The following is a 21,838-nucleotide window of genomic DNA, read 5'->3' as shown; positions in this document are numbered from 1 at the left end:
CTTTAAGTCCCAGAGGTGCCCAGGAAACCTGTCCCTGAAGAAAAGATTCCTGTTCCTGTTGCAAAGAAAAAGGAAGCTCCGCCAGCTAAAGGTACAATGACTTGCTTAGTAAGGAAGCCCTGTTTTTATGTCTTGAGTATAAAACATTTTTGTGTTTAATTATCTAATTTAGTTTGTTTCATTCAAAATGAATGTTTTATGGTGTAAGAATTCCACAAAAGTGTCTGTCCACCTGCCTACTTTCTTACAAAATAACTGTCCATTAGCTACTTCAGAAAATATAAAGTTAACTCTAAAAATGAATGTCTTTTCAAGTTCCTGAAGTACAGAAGACGGTTGTCACAGAAGAAAAAATAACCATCGTCACTGAAAGGGAGGAATCTCCACCACCAGCAGGTAACCTCATCCCTTCTCCACGAAATAACCTTATCTTCCCTTCAAGCTTCTTTAATTGCATATCTTCTTTAATGGGCCTGCAAGTTCTATGTTGCTCATTTACTTTGCCTTTCTGAGAATTTTTAAATCAAATACTATCCTTTAAGTGCCAGAAATACCAAAGAAGAAAGTTCCCGAAGAAAAAAGACCTGTTCCTCGGAAAAAGGAAGAAGTTCCACCACCAAAAGGTATTGTCTCTCCATCTTTCCAAGAACCATCTTTATAATATTATGTTCCTAGGCAAACAATGATTTTGTTAGTCTTGTGATATATGTGCATCGTGAGTGTGTATCTGTGTTTTGTGATGGTCTTCAATGAGATAACACTGAAGTTCTAAAAGTGCGCAATGTTTTTAAATTCCAGCTCTGCCTAAGAAACCTGTCCCTGAGGAGAAAGTTCCCGTGCCAGTTCCTGCTGCTGAGAAAGCCCTTCCTCCCCTAGGTAGGATTTGTCTCAAGCCTCTGACAAAAATCTTTTAGCTGGTGGATTCTTTTTCCTATCTGGTGTCTTCTTGTACTGACCCTTTGTCTCTCTTGGATAGAATTTTTGTGTGTATATACTCGTGATAAGTTATGTAACTTGCTAGTGAAAGTGGTGTACTGTGCAAATCTTCCCCAAACTTTAGGGAGAGAAAATTGTTAAGATTCTTGATTTTTAAGCTTCAACTTTAATCCTTTCTTAAAACTGAAGTTCCTAAGAAAACTGGCGTAGAAGAAAAAAGATTTGTCGGTGAAGAAAAACCATCCGTTGCAGTTCCTCAAAGAGTGGAGGTCATGCGGCACAAAGGTACATGATCGGAAGTGAGGGGAGAAATGAGTTTGCATGTGTTTCCTCCAAGTCTTTTCTTCTTACCACATAGTTTACTTTAGAAGTTGTTCTTATCAGTGTCTGTTGTAGCCTCTGAGACTGAATGTTTTGTGTTTGCATTGGTCCTGAATCATTCTAAGAGGGTGAGTGGGGTGCTGAACATGTGGTAATTGTGAAAGTGGCCTCATTTGGGCATAATCTGAATATTCTTCTCAGTCTTGCGCTGTACTGTCCCCTCATCTGAACTCAGCTCTCTCCTTCTTGTAATGAAGAAGCACTGTGAAACCACCCCCTAAGCAGATAGAAGAATATTACCCATCTATAGGGAACACATGGTTATAATCAGTACTTCAGTGGGCTATTCAGGCTGAATTTAAAGTAAATCTTATCTTTTAAAGTATCCGCAGAGGAGGAATGGAGTTATTCAGAAGAAGCGGAAAGAGTATGTGTTTCAGTTTATAGAGAAGAGGAAAGAGAGGAGGAGGAGGAGGAAGTGGAGGTTACAGAATATGAAGGTAAATAATGCAGATAAGCTAGTGGTGACCTGGAGTCTTGATAAGCTGTTTTCCTTCACAGATTATTTATCAGATTAATGAAAGTGACACAAATTCAGTGAACATCTACTGGTCTTATTTGATGTATCTTTTGATCAAAACACAGACTCAGGAGCATTAATTAGAGTAAACATCCAAAGTATTCCTTGTCCATTCCCTCTAACTTGGCTCTGTAGGAAACAAGCCTTCATATTTATAGGTAACTAATGGTGCAAGTATCTCCATACACATTTATCCTTTCAGTAGATGGGACTTGGTTTCAGTATGGTGGACTGGCCTAATCTTCACCTTGGTAGTCTAATGTCTAAAACATGGGTAACAAATAGCAGTGTTGATAGCACAACTCACTAATGTGTCCTGACTCACAGATTTTAAATGAATAAGAAATGATATACATTATTACATTCCAGAAGTCAAGGCCAGGTTTGAGAGTGAAGCACTGAACACATAGGGCTTTCCAATATTCCATGTATGGAGAAAACAATCGTGTAATATCTTTCATTAGATCAATTTGTTATTCAGATGTTCACATACCTATAAAGCTAGTTCTCTATAGCTTAGGACTGAACAACGAGCTTTATTTCAATGTTGGGATACCCTTTTAATGAATTAAGACACCCCTAGGTTTACTGCTAAAGTTCAGCATTCTGGCTAAAGCTATATATCTGAAAGAACTTTACTAAGAAAGTTTTAATGTAGCTCTGCTTTAAAGATTAATCCGTAAGTTTCTCAATAAATTAACTGTCTTCGCAATGAAAAGATGGATAGAATTGTACAGGCAGATGCCCTTGATTGTATCTCTGGCTAATAAAAGGGGCCCCACCTCTTCTCCACTTGGAAGAAAAGTCCATGTGAAATCCAGATGTGCAGTCTTAATGGAATGGCTTAGAACAGAGCAAGACTTGACTCCCTAGAGGAAGCCCACCAGTTCTGTTGTGCTTCCTGGGAAAGGCCAAGATGGGCATAAGTTAGGAATCTGATGGATTCAAAGAGGGTCCTATCCCTTCTAGAAATGTTTGGGAAACCATAACATGTACACAAGGAAAGTTCTCATTGCATGAATATAATTTCAGTTTTTTATACATTATAAATTTCTTTTAGTACTATAGACTCTAATTAAAAGGAAAGACATTTTATGATATTCTTATGTTTCCATTAAGCCCAAAGATTTAGGGAAAAGATGGGTAGCCTATTAAGTTTACTCCTAGTGTTTGTAACTAGATCTTTCTATTCTATAATTAATCTCATACACATAGACTCAAAAATCATAGGAAGGCTCTTTCCTCGTCCACCATAGCTACTCTCGCAAAACTTGGGGAAAAAGTCTTGTTTCCAAGTCCTCAGTAGGTTTTTCATATGTAATACAGGTCTTTTCTTTCTTATGAACCTACTTATGATTCCTCAAGTATATTTTTGAAACTTGTCTTCAAATTCCTGTGTTCTTGTTAACTTAGCCGCTAGGATTGTTTTTACATCTTGCTCTTGTCCTGTTCTTCCTGTGAATACAAGCATTGTTATCTTTATGTTACACTTAAAAATTAAATTACTGAAACTTATTTTCTATGCTCTTTATTAAGGCATATGCTTTGATTAAAATCTTCTTCTTTGGGTATTTTAAATGAGAACAATCAGGGAGTTGGAAAGTGTTAAATTTTTATTATTTTACTTACTTTTTGACATAATAAAGTACAGCTAAAATTAAACATGAAAAACACTACAACCTATCTTCTTTGAAATTGATATCTTTAAAGTGATGGAAGAGCCTGAGGAATATGTTGTAGAAGAAGAACTGCACTTTATTACCAAGAAAGTGGACGCTGAACCAGCCGAAGGTAGACCAACTCTTAGATTAATTCTAGCCCCATATGTGTTTGGCTTGTCCCATTCTTAATGTCCTCTCGTAGTTAATTTTTTGTCTGTATTGCAAATGTTGATAAGTATCATGTGTAATAAAAATATTCCTTAAATTTTTATTAAAAAGAAATCTGGACATTTCCACAAATGTATTTTATAATCTTTTCAAGTGCCTGAGAAGAAAATTGTACCAGAACTGAAAACTCCTGCTAAAATAGAGGAGCCTCCACCAGCTAAATGTACAATTCTCTCTCAAAGAAATGGGATACCATTTGTCTTAATAGCTATAATAATGCCTTTAGTTTGAATAACTGCCTCAGTTTTGTCAGCATATATGTGTAAACATTTTTACTGACTATAGACATTAATGTTTGTGTAAATGTGTGATCTTTTCATAAAGTGAGTTCTTTGCCCCAAAATTACACTTCTCCTGTAATGCAAACTAATATTCTTCAATCTAATATTTCTAAAGTTCCTGAAGTACCTAAGAAAATTGTGCCAGAAAAGAAAATTCCTGCTGCAGTTCCCAAAAAGGAAAAGGTGCCACCAGCCAAAGGTATATTGGGCTTTCCTTTATTCTTGAATAATGCCTGTCTTTTTAAATCTTAAATTGGTACATTCTTCAAATTTTTATGACATTAACAAGAAAATAAGTGTGCCTATGTTTAGTGTTTTTCACACTTGTATGTCTGACCGTGTTGTGCAATGTCTTTTAAGTGCCAGAAGAGCCAAAGAAACCAGTTCCTGAAAAAAGGGCTCCTCCCAAAGTGGCTGAGATAGAACCTCCTCCCACCAAAGGTAGACGACACCCCCCAGCACAACAACTAGAAACATGTCTTGTCTTTCTCGTCCTCTCACTGCTGTCCTTGGGTCACCCCTTCTGTATGGAGGTTATTGGTGTATGTTGGCCGCAAGGATGTATTATTGCCTTGTCTATGGTGGACTATTACTTACTTGTTGTGAAGTTCATTTGTGTGTACCTTGTAAAATTGTTATACTCTAAAATCACAATACTTTCTGGCTAATACATTTTTTTAAATTCCACTTTAAGTAATATAACTCTGTAATCCTAAAATTATCTTTCAAGTGACTGAGAGGCACATGCAAATTGCCCAGGAAGAAAAAGTTCACATTGCTGTAACTAAAAGAGTGGAGCCTCCAAGACCAAGAGGTACATGGGGCCTTTCAATACACAGAATATTGTACCTACCCTAGTCTCTTTACCAAATACACTAGTTATGGGTGTTGGTTTTTTGTTGTCATTGTTATAGTTGTTTTATGTTTGAAATCGTGAAAATATCAAGTCTTTTATGTTTGAGTTACTACTATACAACTACCTTTTTGTTGTTTGAATGAGGAAAACAGTTCTTTAAAGTGAAATCTGTCTTTAAAGTGCCTGAGGAACCCAAGAGAGCTGTTCCGGAAGAAAAAGTTCCAAGACTCAAGCCTAGAAAAGAGGAGGAGCCACCAGTAAAAGGTATACCAACTTTTCCAAAAAACAAAATAAGCTTTTAGGTGTCAAAATAAGCTTATAGGTATAGCTAATCTAGTGGAATTGGTATCCTTAGAGAAAATAATTTAAATATGTATTATAAAGTAAGTAATATGCATATGCTATTCCGTATCATCTCAAAACTAAATATTTCTGATACCAGAAAATATTCTGTCTCTTCTCAAAAAAACAAAAACAAAAACAAAAGTGAAACTCCATACAAATGTGTAGATACTTTCCCTTAAAATGTATTTATCTTCTAATGTGTCTTTGTCTATATACTAAACTCCTTTGCCGAAATGCTTGTTTTGTGTGGCAACCTTTGATGAAATTAAAATTTTTTAAATCCTCAATTTTCTACATTGTGCCAGTAGAGCTTATGAAAACACCTTAGAATTAAAGTGAGGAAACTATTCATGTGATGCAACCTTCTGTCTAATGCTTGTTTGATAGTCGTTGTTTATACTGTCTAGTTGTCTTTTTTTATTTCTTTTATAAATACTACTTGATCTTCTTAAAGTTATTCAATGTCTTTTAAGTATTAAGTAGCTTAGAAAAAAGTAGTTATATATATATTAGAACGTGTTTATTTCCGAGTCTATTGATTTTTCTTACCACTTAAATGAAAAATTTAAACAACGAGCGTGGTTTTGGTCATCTTTGTCCTCTTTGTCCTTGGATTGTGCATGCACAAGTTCTCTTAACACATGTTATTCTGAATCTTGCAATTCACTTTTAATAATTACTCTTTTTAAAGTGACTGAACTCAGGAAAAGAGCTGTTAAAGAACAAAAGGTATCCATTGAAGTTCCAAAAAGAGAACCTCCAGCAGCTAAAGGTGTGTTGTGTTTTGACTAAATAATAAAATGAAGCACGAACCTACACAGCTCTTTGCCTGTTAGTTTCTAATTTGACTCTCATTCTTTATTGGCTTATTGTTGCCTAAAGGCAGGGAATCTAACATTTGAAATTATAAATAGCAAATGTACACTCTGTAATACCTTGGCCAGCAAAGGACAGTCAGGGTCTCCCATAACCAGTGCATGAGACCATCACCAAGGAATGAGCTCACAGCACATTGTCACTATGGTCCCTAAATGGGCTTCAAGTAAAAGGCACCTGTTATCAATATTATTCCAGAAGTAACTGTAACAGCAGAGAAAGAATGGGCTGACACCCAGGAAGAAGAAACTGTTCCAGTACAACGGGAAGAGGAATATGAAGAATATGATTATAAAGAATTTGAGGAGTATGAACCAACAGAAGAATATGATCAATATGAAGCATATGAGGAACATGAATTCGAACATTATGAAGAGTATAAAGAACATGAAGAATACGTCACAGGTATGAGCAGAACTGCAAACCTGAAACCACATTAAATATGGGCAAAATCCATAGAACAGGATAAAATTTTGAATGCGCAAAGAAATTTGGAAAGAACTTTGTTTTGTTTGGCAAATTCGGAATTTTTTTTCTTGGATAACTTCCAGAAAAACAAATCTCTATAAATTGTAAAGTTGCTCTTAGAGTTTGGTTCTGGGCATAATCTATTTCCTCTCTTCTTTTTGCTTATAAGAAAATGTCATTACGTTTCTTTCTCCAAAAGGTCAAGAGTCTATCTTCAAGGGCCCTTGATCATTCTAATACATGACCAAAAATTTCTGAATGTCTCTCATCCTGAAGCTTGTTATTATCAAACATAATAGGCTACTGAGAAAACACCCTACCCTCGGGGTTCCCATCATCAAAACTTCACAAAGACTGCTTCAAAAGTAAACACAGAGAAAGCCAACACAAGCCATTGTGTTTTCTCTTTGTGAAGATCAAATCTGTAGGAATAAGCTTCTATTGGAATTTCAAAATGAAGCAATATTATTTCACTTATTCTATTTTTGATGTTTCACAGCCTAACTTTGAGAATGTTCTATGTAGTTTTACAAATAGAATTAAAAAACAATATTATATGGGGAGGAGTTTAACCATGATTTTGTCTACCTGAAGTGAAATGATAATATAATATGTAAAAGAGAGTCGCAATTACCTAACTGAAGTAAATAGCAAAGAGGAAATAGCAATAAAAGCTTTTTTAGGTCTTTTATACCTTATTCTACTTGGATCTCTGATTCTCACTCACCTCTAGAGGCTATGCCTATGCTGTAGATAAGATATATTATTTTAATTCTTCGTATCCATTGAAGAAATATCATTTTTTTATATTCTAACAAAAATGTCTAACATTAAATACCCTGTATATATTTTTAAAGAACCTGAGAAGCCCATCCCAGTAAAGCCTGTCCAGGAAGAACCGGTTCCCACAAAACTAAAGATCCCACCAGCTAAAGGTAGAGTGAGAAAAACATTATCAGTCATGACACCTGTGGTCCCTACATGTCTGTCCAACTATAAATCCATGTTGAAGTGGCAGTGTACCAATCGTGTGTGTGTTTGGGGTCATTATGTTGTACATCATATTTCTTATTTTTTTCTTCTTACTACTCTTAAGAAATTTGGTTCAGGTTTTAAAATCTGTTAATATTGATATTTTAAAGTGCCGAAGAAAGTGGTCCCTGAAGAAAAAGTACCAGTGCCCATTCCTAAGAAACTCAAACCTCCACCGCCCAAAGGTACATGGCAGCGTAATAACTACCAAAAACATCTTTTTTACTTATGTTCTATAAACGTGTCTTACTACCTTGTCTGATGTTCTTTGTCTTTACTGAATATATTGTTTGGTGCTGATTCTTACATTGCTCAGCGTTTCATGTATTTTTATTTACATGATATTCGTGTGGTTTGTTTTAATGGTCTTTAATAATTAATATCTTTAAAGTGCCTGAAGAAGCAAAGAAAGTTGTTGAGGAAAAAATACACATTTCAATTATCAGACGTGAAAAAGAGCAGGTGACTGAACCAGCTGATAAAGGTATAATTTCCTTCCTCGATTGTGGTCTTTTTTAATGTCTCTTTTAAAACTAAAGCAGCTGTGTTTTGCTTTTTTTTTTTTTCTTCACTGTTCTGTGTCTTTTATATTAATCGTTAGGTGGATATTGGATGTAAAAATCTGTAAATACAGGATAAAAAGATAATGTTATCTTAAAAGGAAAAGTTATTTCAACCATAGCTTCTTATACAATGGCTGTGTCCTAACACATGGCTACAATACATATAAAATAGAATGTTTGGATTTAAAATCAGTGACCATTTGGCACATTCCCGACTTATCTAAATTGATGTGATGATATAACAATATTCACCACAGTTTAATACCTGTTTATTGATCCTAAAGTCATTTTGAAGATTGAAAAAAAGAGTTAACTCAATGTCTAACCATTTTTCCCTGCTTTTTACTAAGTATTAAGTAACTTCGCTGCAATTTCAGAAAGTATACTTATCCAGAAGTAAATTTAGCTTTTCAGTAAAGAATGTTTCATACAAGCAGAGATACCCGAACACTAAACATCACTTCACACTTGGTCTCTGCTACCTCAGACCTCCTTGAGTACTTTTGTATGTTTTTATTCCAGTAAGGTTCAGAATCCTTTCCATGGAGAGTCTGAAGTTTCTTATAAATGAACAATCACATATCTCTTATATGAGAGGCACTTGCAGCATTACTCTATTTCCTTAAAATACAATAAAGCAAGCATTCGCTGGGTACCCTGTTTCTGACAATAAAATCTCCTTATACTTAATGTTTTAAGTGCCCATGAAGCCCAAGAGGGTTGTCACAGAAGGAAAAGTACCTGTTCCTAAAAAAGAAGTAGCAGCACCTGTTAGAGGTACCTATATTCACTCTTTTTAATGTGTTGTTTGTCTTTTTTGGTATGAAATTCATGTTCAGTTCTATGTGTAAAGTTCTTCTGTGGGAAAGATAAAGCCTATTCCTTCTTCTATTACAAATGGCTATGTTCCTAACGTGTCTTAATTTTATTGAATAATTGGAAAATATCCAACCTCAAGATAATATCTTTAAAGTGCCTGAAGTACCCAAAAGACAACCAGAAGAGATTGCCTTTGAAGAGGAAGCTGTAACCCAAGTAGAGGAATATTTTGAAGACAAAGAGTACATTGATGAAAAAGAAGAACTCATAACTGAAGAAGAAGAGGAACTCATAACTGAAGAAGTGGTACCAGTGGTACCCGTCAAAGGTAGATTATATCTCCTGCCAAGGGATAAGCAGCAGCATCTTTTGTATCCGGTTTGGTCAGATTCTGGGGCTTATTAGCACTGATGACCAATTCTGCTTATTTTAGTAAAAGACACTTTTAGATGCTAAAGTATGATTTCGGTAGTTGCTTTTCACATTTTATATCTTTTCTGCAACATTTCCAAAATTCTTCATAATATCTTTAAAGTGCCTGAGGTACCCAAGAAACCTGTTCCAGAAGAGAAGAAACCTGTTCCAGAAGAGAAGAAACCTGTTCCTGTTCGCAAAAAGAAGGAAGCCCCACCAGCAAAAGGTACACCACCACTCTTATCATGAGCGTATAAAAGACTTCATCTGCATGTAAACAGCTAATTATCTTCTGAGTTCAAAACCTTGTGTGTGTTACTGTCTATTCTTTGAAACTGTCCTGTTGTTTGTTAACTATCCTTTGTGTGGATGTGTTGTTACTGGTAGTAAGAACTTATCAATAAACAATATCTTTAAAGTGCCTGAGATTCCTAAGAAGCCAGAGGAGAAAGTTCCTGTGCCCATTCCTAAGAAAGAGAAGGCTCCACCAGCTAAAGGTACATCTCTTTGTAATCCATCAGTGGAATAGTGTAATAATTTACCCATGTATTGATAGTATAACTTGGTGAGCCGTATCAGTTCTTTCCCCATGATGATATTAACAATATTAATGCCAAGACATGCTGGTTACTGGAGCAGTTTATTGTGTATTCATCTCTGAATTTTACCGTCAAAGCATGCTGGTGCTTCATGCTTGGCTCCTCCTCTTTAGTGGAAAGTTCTTAGAGTAAAGTAAATTCTAATTGTAATACCAAAATGGACAAAGTCATCATTTACCAGACATTGTGTGTTGTCCTTATCAGTCTAAGTTTTTTCAGTGTTTTTTAATCTTAATTTTTGTGCATTTTCTGGCCTTTGTTTTGTGGCTGTTATAATTATTATTTTCATTCTTAAAGTGAAATTGTTAGAATATCTATGATGCTTCAATAAGGCCTAAAATTGCTAGATTCTTCTCTATGGGTGAAAAATTTGACACTAACCCTATTTGATATCTTTAAAGTTCCTGAAGTACCCAAGAAACCTGTACCAGAGGAGAAAGTGCCAGTCCCGGTTTCTGAAAAGGTGGAAGCTCCACCTGCCGAAGGTACATGAACTTGCAATGTCATAAAATTTTTTAAATTTCAACTTTGCATATGAGTAAAAAATTAAATGGTTCAGTTACGTGCTCTTTGGGGATGCAATGCTTTAGTATTCCTTTACGGAAAAGAAAAGATTTTATTTTAAAGGTAAAATGCTTCTTGAAGTAACTTGGTCATACTCTTATGACCTTAATCTTTTTGAAACTACGCTTAGACTCAAAATTTTAGGTTGTATAAAATGTTTCTCTAAATCATTTCTTTAAAGTGCCAGAAGTGCCCAAGAAGCCTGTGCCTGAGAAGAAGGTGCTGGTTCCTGCTCCTAAGGAAGTAGAGGCTCCATCTGCAAAAGGTACATCGCTTCATCATTTAGAATCCATGGGAGAAAACCTTACATTTACATATATTCACATACCAATTCCCTTATAGCATTACATGTTTTAAACAATTGTCTATCTTGTTAGAAATATAAAAGTCAGATATTTCATGATTCCTTTTTATGTCTATTGCTCTAAGACATGTAAAAGAACACATTCTTAAAGACAAATAATATCTTTAAAGTGCCAGTGGTGCCCAAGAAGGTCATCACAGAAGAAAAGGAGCCAACACCTGTTCCGAAAAAAGTGGAAGCTCCATCACCCAAAGGTACATTAATCTCGAACAAAACCAAGGGAAAAAAGGAAAACTAACTAGCATTATACAGCCTCACTAATTATAATTACTTATGTTGGTGACAGTTGATGCTTTATGATCACAGAATATTTGCTTTTCATGTTGTCCCACTGTTTTGAATATTGTACATAAAAGTGATGCTTGTCTGATTGAACAAATATCTTTAAAGTGCCAAAGAAACGCAAGCCAGTTCCAGTTCCAGTTACTGTAGCTCTACTTCGGGAAGAGAAAGTTGTATTTGAAGAAGAAATTGTTCTTGAAGAGGAAGTTCTACCTGAGGAAGAGGAAGTTACACCAGCAGGAGAGGAAATTCCACCTGAGGAAGAGGAATTTCCACCAGAGGAAGAGGAAGTTCCACCAGAGGAAGAGGAAATTCTATCAGAGGAAGAGGAAGTTGCTCCTGAAGAAGAGGAAATTCCTCCTGGGGAGGAAGAATTTGTACCTGAGGAAGAAGTTGTACCTGAAGAAGAAGAAGTTCTTCCAGAAATTAAACCTAAGGTGCCAGTACCTGCACGAGGTATAGCAATTCTTCTTGAAGTCATCAGGCCTCTTTTGTGTTGAATTCTGCCTTTCCATCTTTTTGTTCATCTCTAATTTTATCTATGTTGCTTTACTCTCTCTGTCTTCTACCATCTAAATCTTAGAAAACATTCCAGACATGTGTGCTGTTATTGTTTTGTGTCTGTCTTATGTGTCTATTTTTTGTAAATTGTCTGAATGTCTTTTCAAATTTTATGATATGAAATGTTATTTAGTTGTTTGTGGCCTTATTCGCATGTGTCTTTTTGTTACATATACAGTGCTGTACATGTGATTTTTAATGTCTTAAAATGAATGTTTTTAAGTGCCTGAAGTGCCAAAGAAACCTGTACCAGAGAAGAAAGTCCCTGTTCCAGCTCCTAAAAAAGTGGAACCTCCACCACCCAAAGGTACACCTCCCCAAAGTGAATGCACATTCTTCATCCATACATTCACCAGAAAAATTATAGTTGAACTGGGATTTAGGAAAATTTATGTTTATAAACTAGATAGTCACATTAATTTCTAAAAATGTTCAGGAACACTGATATCCACTTTTTATTGGCTGCAAAGCAGTATTCAAGAGCAAAGATGGAAGGAAGTATTGTCCCAAAACTGCCCCAAAACTTCTATCCAATTCCCTATAATTTTATTAAACATAATAATTTTCATATAGATATTTTACAAGGCTAAATTATCTACACAAAAAAATACCTGAAAAATATGATGAACAAATCTTCCTAAATGTCATCCTTCAACCATGTATATTAAGTGCCTTTATAACATCAGGATGAAAAGGTAAAAGAAAGATCAATGTATTTATGAAAGCATTGCATAATAGCTTATGTCTTCTGATACATACATACAAATGGTAGCCCAGCAGGTTTTGATTTTAGCCTTGAATTTGTATCTTGCTGTGTTAGCCTGAGCAAGTCCTTTAACTGATCTGAGCCTAAAGTTCCTCTCCTATAAAATGGGGATACTAATGTCAGTTCTAGTGGGCTCAGATATTATTGTGAGGATAAAATAAAGTAAGGTATAGAAAAGTACTCTATCACTGAATGAATAGTATCCAGATTTATCATATTCAATCAGTTCATAGTACAGGACATAATATATTTGTGCCTTAAAGCTCAATAATATTTTCTGCAAAAGTTTATGACATCACTACTTAAAATAACCATGACCTCTCCACTAGGTTAAATAGTCTTATAATCAGTGAAACAGTAAAGCCGATCCTTTATTGGATTTCAGGAATTCAGAAATATTTTTTAGATAATGATTTAATTAATTTCTAGTGAAATTTAAGTGGATGAAATGACAGCATCTGTCCTCTGGTATTCAGATAGGTTGCTGATCCCTTCTTCCACAAAACCTAATTATATCATCACACTTGGGCTCCTGACTTGCATTAGGTCCCTACCCTGAGCAACTGTTGCATGTTGGTCTTTCTCTGTGGACTTCCTGTGTTCTCTCTTTTTTGTCCCTCACAATAAATTCTTATCATGGAATGATGTCTTTAAAGTGCCTGAGGTTAAGAAGAAAGTGCCAGAGAAGAAAGTGATCACTCCCAAGAAAGAGGCAGCTCCTCCTGCCACAGGTACTGCGATTCCCAAGCGAATTAGACACTGCCATTTCTTTCTTCACCTGTAAAAGCCAAAATGTCCCATTTCCCAGTATTTGTTAACGTAACTTACATTATCGTGGTGTCCATTGTCTCTGTGTTTGTGAAACTGAACTTACAAAATAAAATAATATCTTGAAAGTGCCCGTGGTGCCTAAGAAGCCTGAACCAGAAAAGAAGGTGCCTCCTCCTGGTCTTAAGAAAGCAGTGGCTCCTCCTGCCAAAGGTACATCACTCCCAACAGGGGTGTGTTTGCTGCCCCGATGTTGAACTGTGATGCTCTTCACTTAGGGATGTTCCATATAGACGTTTGCATTGTGTGGTCTGTGTGTAGTCGTTAGTTGGGACTCTGCTGCACCCGTGTTTGTGCTGTGTCAGTTCTTCCACTTTGTGTTTGTGTACTTTATGTTGGTTTGTCTATGTATGTTGTTCCTACAAAATAAAAATACTAAACTTATATATCTTTAAAGAGCCTGAAGTACCTAAGAAACCAGTCCCTGAAGTACCCATTGCTCTCCCTAAAAAAGTAGAGGCTCCAGCAGTAAAAGATAGAATGTCTCTTTAATGGACCCTTTATCTTAAACCACAAACCTCTTATTTTTGTCTCATTAACTGATGCTATGAAATGTCAATGTTTCATCTGGTGCATGTACATTCTGTTATTAACTCTCTTGTTTTGAAAAACGGGGAACTTGGTCTTTATGTACTCCTCTTGGTTCTTGCATTTTAAGTGCCTAAAACAATCATTATCTTTTAAGTTCCTGAGGTGCCTAAGAAAGTGGAAGAAAGACGAATCATTGTCCCTAAAGAGGAGGAAGTTCCACCAGTTGAAGGTAGATGACTTTCTAAGAAAATAGCATTTTCAAAAGCATCATTGTCTTATTTTTGTCTAATATTTTCAGGAGGTAAATGCACATTTCACTCCAGAAAATAAATGTATTCACCCTGTAAAAGAAATTATTCTTTACCTAGTAGAAACTGGATAGGCAAACTAAAACCGATCGAATCTCTCTTCTTACATGCTTAGCCTATTTGTTTCCTTGTTTGTTTGTTTGTTTTACTTTAATGAGAATCTTTTAAGGGAAACCGTATTTGCCATGGGAAATTTTTCATCAGATGACTTGGTGGGCAGTTGTGGGATTAACTTCTCCAGGAGGAGTTCCAGTTAAGCCTAAGTAACTGGTGCAGAAAATCTGACTTCTACCCCTAAATGAATGTTTGACTTCAAAAAAATCCACCTCCATTAAAAATAATAATAATAATAATTTAAACTAAATTCTTTCTGAAGTCCTTTCCAGTTCTAAAATTCTGTGAAAGGCCTAACATATTTTGAAGACACAGTAAGACTTTTTTCAAGGATGAGTGAGTTTTCACATGCATTTAGAAGGCTGAGTTAACTATGCTGATAAGACAACCTCAGTTTTCAGATGTATCATTTTAGTCTAATATTCAAATGAATTATAAAAATAATTTACAAAATAATAATCTTTTTTAAAGTGTTTGAGGAGCCTGAAGAGCCTATTCCAGAAGAAGAGATCCCAGAGGAACCACCTAGCATAGAGGAGGTTGAGAAGGTGGCGCCACCTAGAGGTACAGCTGCTTTTATGAGTTGGACATTTAAAATATATGGTGTTCCGAATCTTTCTCAGAATTCATCTAAACCTGATATTCACCAGTATACTTTTCTTACATCATATCAATGATAAATTGAAGATTAATTACAACTGGCACCTGAAACTTTGTGTTCCTTTTCTTGACCCAACTTTTTCTACTGCGTCTACAATTCAGTTAGAATGAGAGAGAGAATTTTATGCTATTGACAGTTTAATTTTTTTTTGGCCAAATGCTATTGTAATACTTTCTCCTAGTTTTCAATCCTTAGTATTTTTCTTCAAGTGGGGAAAAATCTATTTCTATGGTGTTTGCTCTTTAGAATAATTGTTAGGCTATCATTGCTAAAGACTATGACAATCTTTTTATAGTTGATATTATGTTTGCTTATAGGATTTCCAAGTAATATCCTTCTCACCTTTAGAGTCAGTACTTCATATATGCAATTACCATTTAGGTTGCTAATATATTTTTTAAATAAACCAATGTTTTGTGTTTGGGGTTTTTTTTGGTATATGGTGGTTGTTCTGTTAATTGCATGTCATTTTTCAAAATGTCCATGAAATATCTTTTAAGTGCCTGAAGTGGTTAAGAAAGCAGTACCTGAAGCACCTACTCCTGTTCCTAAGAAAGTGGAGGCACCACCAGCTAAAGGTATAACAAATCCTTTTATTAAAGACAATATCTTTAAATTCCCATTCATTTTCTTTTTAAAAAACAGAAGTATCTTCATTCATTACTTTCTTAGAGTCATTTAAATAGAAAACTTATGAAATTGATTAAGAACCTGTCAAATATAATTCATTCGATTGTTTTCACCTTTTTTGGAATGTTAATGAATGATTATATGTGTGTGTATGTGTGTGTGTGTGTGAATTATTCCAGAATATTCTTATTTTAAATAGCTGAGAATTTTAATGTTAATAGTACATCTCTCTATACTTATATACATTACAATGGATCCTTCTTCCCAACATTCCATTCCTAGATTTTATTCCATTACATAAGTCTAATTTTCTCTTGTAATTATTATAATAATTATGTCTACTGTGTTATTTTATGGAGGGGGGTTATCTGTTCTAATGCTTAGATAATAATTATTTTAAAGAGCCTCGTGTCCCTTTTGTAATATCTGGCCAGAGCATTCAAGGTTATTACAAAACGTCTATCTCTCATTGTTCCTAATTAGGTTAATGCTTCAGTAGCACTCCTAATTGATTAAGTTATGCTGTCCCTATTGCAATAGACATCCTCAGCAGACACGATAGTGCCCAGCAGAACGTGACACCTGTATCAAGGCTTAAGTACTCTATGATGGTAATCACTTGAAAAAAGCCTTCATCAAATTAAAAATAGTAGAAGTAGGCCCAATATTGGTAATCCCTGCTATTAAAAAAAAAAAAAAAAAAAAGGATAGCACAGGTTCTTTGTGGACATACCTTCTTCTAAGGTATGGCTAGTACAAATGAGTGATTTGGAAAAATATCTTTATAGCCTCTAAAATTGGTGTCCAATTTTACAATAGAGTGACTTCTTAGACTTCGATTATTGTAATGTTGATCTTGTTTCTGATGTTTTTATTTCATGTTTATCATTGAGTATTGTCAGCTAACTGAAACGCCTCATATCTTTAAAGTGCCAAAGAAGGTTCCTGAAGAAAAAGTACCTGTTCCTGTTCAGAAAAAGGAGGCCCCTCCTGCCAAAGGTACATATTCTCTTTTTAACCTGAACTTTGTTATAATCTTTTTCATTAAGATTTTTATGTTTTATGTCTACGTGTCTTGATCGTTTTTGATGTCTTTTGCCTATGGAATCTTGCTCTTGACAATCTCAAATATTAAAACTATATCTTTAAAGTGCCTGAAGTTCAAAAGAAAGTCCCAGAAAAGAAAGTCCCTGAAAAGAAAGTCCCTGTGCCTAAAAGAGAAGCTGTTCCCCCAGCTAAAGGTACTTTTGGGAAGATCTTTGATTTTCACGTGTTGATGCATGAAAGCCTTTCTCAGTTGTTTTTATATTTTGAATTTACGTCTTCATTTCTGCTGTGTTTAAAAAAAATAGATCTCTTAAAATAGATGCTCTTTCAGGGAGAGCTGTTCTTGAAGAAAAAATATCATTTGCCATCCACGAAAAGGAAGCAGTAAAAGAAAGAGCAGAATTAGAAATAGTGGAAGCACAAGTGGAGAAAGCTCGTGAAGAAGAGTTCCATGAGGTTGAAGAATACTTTGAAGAAGAAGAGTTCCATGAGGTTGAAGAAGTCCTCAAAGTAGAAGAGTATAGAGCTGAAGAAGAAGTACACGAAGTTGAAGAAGTCCATAGGGTAATAGAAGTCTTAGAGGCTGAAGAAGTGGAAGTATATGAAAAACCCAAAGCTCCACCTAAAGGTATAGGGAATTGTGCAATATTACAAATTGTTATATGTTGCTCTAACTTCTTTTTTAAAGTACATTTCATATTCAGTTTGGACATTAGAAACCCACTTACTTTCCACGATAAAATCATGAAATACTTTAAGCATGAGTTTAAACTACTTGATAACAATGATTGATATAGAGTAGAGGTTAACCACAGAGTATAATTTTAGCCAACAAGATAATAATGTTTGATATCTACTTACCTAAGGAGATAACATAATTCACGGTATGAATTTGTGGATTCCTTTTTAAATCCAAGTAAGAGTGTTACGTGATTGTTACAGGTACCAAAATATCTGGCCAGTGTCATCAGTTGAGTGAGAAAGAAACTCCTCAGTTCACTGAGGAATTTACATGTCCAGGCAAAAGAACCATTGCTTTGTTAGCATTTCAGTCAACTGTTCACAAACTGATAATTACTTACCCAAATCTTCCACCATTTTATGATATTTTCAGGAGAAATAACATTAAGGAAGGAAATGAAGTGTGGTAGTAGCACCTGCATTCTAGTATATTCTGAGGATAAACCTACAAATACATTCTCTGCAAGACTACTCCAGCTCTTGAACAAATTAATAATATGTGTGTAATATGAAGGAATGTGTGTGTGCTTAGTATACACAGTAAATTTACAATACAGATGAAATTTAGCAAAATCAAATCTTTTTTGGAAGTAGGTGTGGTATAAATTTTAAAAATATGAATAGAGAAAGCATTTTATGAGCCCTCATTGTACTAATTTTAGTCATCGTGGGCCATGATACTTCAGGAGTTCATGCTAAACCAAAACACTAATATCTTTAAAGGGCCTGAGATATCCAAGAAAATCATCCCTCCAAAAAAACCACCTACTAAAGTTGTTCCTCGAGAAGAGCCACCAGCTAAAGGTATTTTATTGGTGAAAAATTACTTACCTAATTTTACATACAGTAGCACCTTGGCTGCTTTACAAGTTTGAATTCTACTTGATGTTTTTCTTCTGTGTTTTGTGTTTCTGGAATGTCTAAAACAAACTAATATCTTGAAAGTGGGTGAGGGGCTAAAGAAAGTTCTATCAAAAAAGAAAGTCACTGTTATACTTAAAATACCCAAAGCAATATCACTACTAACCAAACAGTGAACCCAGTTTTCCTTCTTTGGTACTCTTTGATTGTATATTCACTAACCTGCTTATTGATAAATCCCTGTTTTCCTGTTAATTATTAATTTTAATGACCTAGTAAATATAAATACATTGTGACTGTGTGTTTAATGTTCCTGCTTTGTTCAGTTTTTGTTTTTTTGTTTTTTTTTTTATTTTTGGTTGTGTTGGGTCTTTGCTGCTGCGCAGGCTTTCTCTAGTTGCGGCGAGCGGGGGCTACTCTTCGTTGCTGTGCGCGAGCTTCTCATTGCGGTGGCTTCTCTTGTTGTGGAGCACAGGCTCTAGGCACACGGGCTTCCGTAGTTGTGGCACGTGGGCTCAGTAGCTGTGGCACGCGGGCCTAGTTGCTCCGCGGCACGTGGGATCTTCCCGGACCAAGGCTCAAACCTGTGTCCCCTGCATTGGCAGGCAGATTCTTAATCACTGCGCCACCAGGGAAGCCCTGTTCAGTTTTTAAACCTCTTGAATTTCACAATAAAAATGAAAAACAGTAGCTTATAAATAATATATACTTACATCTTTAAGTCTCTGAAGCATTTAAGAATATTATCACTGAAGAGAAAATATCAATTATTCCACCAAAACAAGCAGAAAGAGCACCAGCTGAAGGCGTCTTATTCATTTTTCTTGTCAAGTTCTTATGATTCTTACATGGGAAATTCCCCTGGATTTTTGTTGTTGTATTTGTTATCAAAATTCAACTCATTTTAATTACTGTAATGTATTTGATACAGTGATGTCTGTATTTTATACTGTGGCTATGTTATTTTCTGTCTTTACATTTCTCTTATGCTCTACGTGTTAAAAAATCTTTATGAATGTTTAAAAGTAAAAGAAACTATTACTACTGTCTCCAAAGTACCTGAAGTACCCAAGAAAATTGTGATAGAAGAAAAAGTACGTGTTCCTGAAGAGCTCAAAGTTCCACCAGCTAAAGGTATCTGCCTTTGCTGATTCACCACTAATACAAAACTCCCTTTTACTCATTTACTATGAGAAGAAAGAGAGAGAGATTGTTCTCCCCTCAACGCCACAAAATGGCTGAATTGTGTAAACTTCAATTTATGTCCCATGACATAATCCTCCCTTTTGTGACTACCCTCTGGGAACACAGGCCTAAGCCTAAAAGTTGGTTTTATTTGTATTGATCCTCTTCTTAAGCAATATTTAAATATTGACCCCTCAACTTCTTTTTCAAAAATAATTCATTTTGGAAGCTATTTTCAAGTAGCTCTGGAAACAAATAAACATGTTCCAAGTGACAATAGAAAATGATGTTGTATCCAAAGGGCAAAGTCCTTCTAATATGACAAATCAACAACTCATCAACAAGGCCGTCTAGAGAGATGCATTGATTGTGTGTTTAGATGACTTATAATTTGGGGATTTTTTGACATTCTCCTTGTTAGATGCTCCTTTTTGTCTTGATATTTTACACCCAATGATGCAATTTTTTAAAATAAATATCTTTAAAGCACCTGAAGTACCCAAGAAAATTGTTCCAGAAGAAAAAGTTCGTGAAGCTGTTCCTAAAAAGCCTGAAGTTCCACCAGCTAAAGGTATACACTGATACTAATCACAACATGAAATAACGCTATGTTTAGTTATTCATGGCTTAAAGTGAATGTGAGTGATGTAAATATTTGTATTTTGTTTCTTTATATTCTTAATATCTTATATTTGGTATTTATTACAATTAATATACTAATATCTTTGAAGTTCCTGAGGTGCCTAAGAAAAGTATTCAAGAAGAAATATCACCCATAGTTCTTTCTGAAGATGCAACGATGTACAGTGAGTGTAGAAAAACTGGTGGTTCTCTTTGGTTCGTCTGTGTTTGTCTTCATAGCTTTTAAAAGTAAATATACTAATATCCTGTAAAATCCTAACATGCCAAAAATATTTGGCTAAAATTAGATAATTTGAATGACTGTTAGCCTCAGACAAGGTATATTTCCTCACCAATTTAAAAAATAAAGAGTCCTGTACGTATACCATTACCCAATTTTAGAAAAGTCATTTGTCTTGTTGAATTTGTCATTGTCTTGTTAACCTGTTCTGTGTACAAATGTCTTCTGCTTTTCAGCAATTCATTTTCTCAGACCATAAGGCAATTTTCTTTAACTTGATAATAATATTTTACTTGGATATGTAGAATCAAAATACTTCAGCATTAGTACTTTTTACTCTTTGCAACAATCGTTGTAAACATTTTGGCAGCGCTATTCAAATACCCATCGATTTACAAGGCCATTAGAACCTCAAAAGAATTCTCAAGCCATTTTTGGTTTTGCCTTCATGCAAAATTATGATTAATTAATTTGAAGAGTAAAATAATATGAGTAAAAAAAATTCTGAATAGAATACTGTTTAATAATCTGAATAGTGAAAATGCCAGCAGTCAAGATATCCTTCCATTTATTTGAATGTAAAATTTAAATCCAATTTTTGTCACCCTATAGTAATAGGTTTGGATAAAAATATATGATGACTCCCTCCTTTGAATACCCTTTCTATACTTGAGTTTGGTTATTATTATCAGCCAGTCTTCCTTTCTGAAATCTGGAGAAATCTTTATTTTTCAGTTGCCTTATTTTCCAAATATTTAATCATTCTTATTTTTCTTTTCTTCTTCCAATCTCTGAATGGTTTTCACATTCATATTGAATATGAAGCCATAGACTAGATTTGGTTTGAAAATATAGATAACTAGGTTCCTGGAACAGGAAAGGACTTAGATGAATTTCCAGTAGGTCAAATATTGGAGAATTCTTGATGTGCAACTCAACATCGACCCTGTTCTTTAAGAAAAAAAATCCATAAAAATGAACAACAATAGGGAAATTTTACCAGTAGCTTTCTGCAGACAAAGTAAAAGAATTATATACTAGTCCCTGACCAGTGAATTCCTCAATTTTACCATCATGATCATAAAGAAATGCTGAAAAGTCATATATCATAAAACTGGGAATGAGGCTTTTTCCTAGCCAGTGTGTTATTGTCACTAACTTGGATCTATGTAGTACTAGTCATTTGAGTTATAGATGTGTATTATGTATTATGTTTTTCTTAACACTATTCTTCATCCACCTTGAAATGCTTCTAATTGTATAAATACTAATATCTTTAAAGTTTATGAAGTATCTGAAGAATCGTCTCCAGAAGAAAAAGTACTTGTGACTTATCCTCAAAAGACAAAAACCAAAGTAGCAAAAGGTATATAATACCAATGACCCAGTGAAGAAAATTTATTTTTGGCTCATTTTAAAAGCTCAATACTCTCCTTCACCATTTATAAATATAACTATACTCATATCTTTTAAGTGCCTGAACCACCCAAGAAAGTTGTTCCAGAGGACAAGATATATGTGACTGTTCCTAAAAAGAGAGGAACACCAGCAACT

At 34.8% G+C, this 21,838-nt stretch overlaps 1 protein-coding gene across 1 annotated transcript in view; it reads left to right on the top strand.

The window, feature by feature from the left end:
• Window positions 1–21,838, top strand: part of TTN (titin) — a 280,899-nt gene that overhangs the window by 122,274 nt on the left and 136,787 nt on the right. Inside the window, exons 120-153 of the mRNA XM_061185429.1 lie at window positions 8–91; window positions 316–396; window positions 543–623; window positions 790–871; window positions 1,115–1,221; window positions 1,641–1,757; window positions 3,548–3,628; window positions 3,821–3,889; window positions 4,123–4,206; window positions 4,368–4,448; window positions 4,738–4,821; window positions 5,044–5,127; window positions 5,900–5,980; window positions 6,283–6,489; window positions 7,410–7,487; window positions 7,695–7,769; window positions 7,976–8,068; window positions 8,847–8,924; window positions 9,121–9,294; window positions 9,502–9,606; window positions 9,800–9,877; window positions 10,381–10,464; window positions 10,725–10,808; window positions 11,018–11,101; window positions 11,298–11,645; window positions 13,173–13,247; window positions 14,030–14,104; window positions 14,769–14,861; window positions 15,459–15,536; window positions 16,519–16,587; window positions 16,740–16,829; window positions 16,967–17,263; window positions 18,100–18,180; window positions 19,294–19,371. Of these exons, the coding sequence (XP_061041412.1) occupies window positions 8–91; window positions 316–396; window positions 543–623; window positions 790–871; window positions 1,115–1,221; window positions 1,641–1,757; window positions 3,548–3,628; window positions 3,821–3,889; window positions 4,123–4,206; window positions 4,368–4,448; window positions 4,738–4,821; window positions 5,044–5,127; window positions 5,900–5,980; window positions 6,283–6,489; window positions 7,410–7,487; window positions 7,695–7,769; window positions 7,976–8,068; window positions 8,847–8,924; window positions 9,121–9,294; window positions 9,502–9,606; window positions 9,800–9,877; window positions 10,381–10,464; window positions 10,725–10,808; window positions 11,018–11,101; window positions 11,298–11,645; window positions 13,173–13,247; window positions 14,030–14,104; window positions 14,769–14,861; window positions 15,459–15,536; window positions 16,519–16,587; window positions 16,740–16,829; window positions 16,967–17,263; window positions 18,100–18,180; window positions 19,294–19,371 (3,540 nt within the window). The remainder of the gene's footprint in view (window positions 1–7; window positions 92–315; window positions 397–542; window positions 624–789; window positions 872–1,114; window positions 1,222–1,640; window positions 1,758–3,547; window positions 3,629–3,820; window positions 3,890–4,122; window positions 4,207–4,367; window positions 4,449–4,737; window positions 4,822–5,043; window positions 5,128–5,899; window positions 5,981–6,282; window positions 6,490–7,409; window positions 7,488–7,694; window positions 7,770–7,975; window positions 8,069–8,846; window positions 8,925–9,120; window positions 9,295–9,501; window positions 9,607–9,799; window positions 9,878–10,380; window positions 10,465–10,724; window positions 10,809–11,017; window positions 11,102–11,297; window positions 11,646–13,172; window positions 13,248–14,029; window positions 14,105–14,768; window positions 14,862–15,458; window positions 15,537–16,518; window positions 16,588–16,739; window positions 16,830–16,966; window positions 17,264–18,099; window positions 18,181–19,293; window positions 19,372–21,838) is intronic.

This window comes from Eubalaena glacialis, chromosome 1, assembly GCF_028564815.1.
Source record: "Eubalaena glacialis isolate mEubGla1 chromosome 1, mEubGla1.1.hap2.+ XY, whole genome shotgun sequence".
Classification (NCBI taxonomy): Eukaryota; Metazoa; Chordata; class Mammalia; order Artiodactyla; family Balaenidae; genus Eubalaena; species Eubalaena glacialis.
This window is presented reverse-complemented; position numbering and strand designations above follow the sequence as displayed.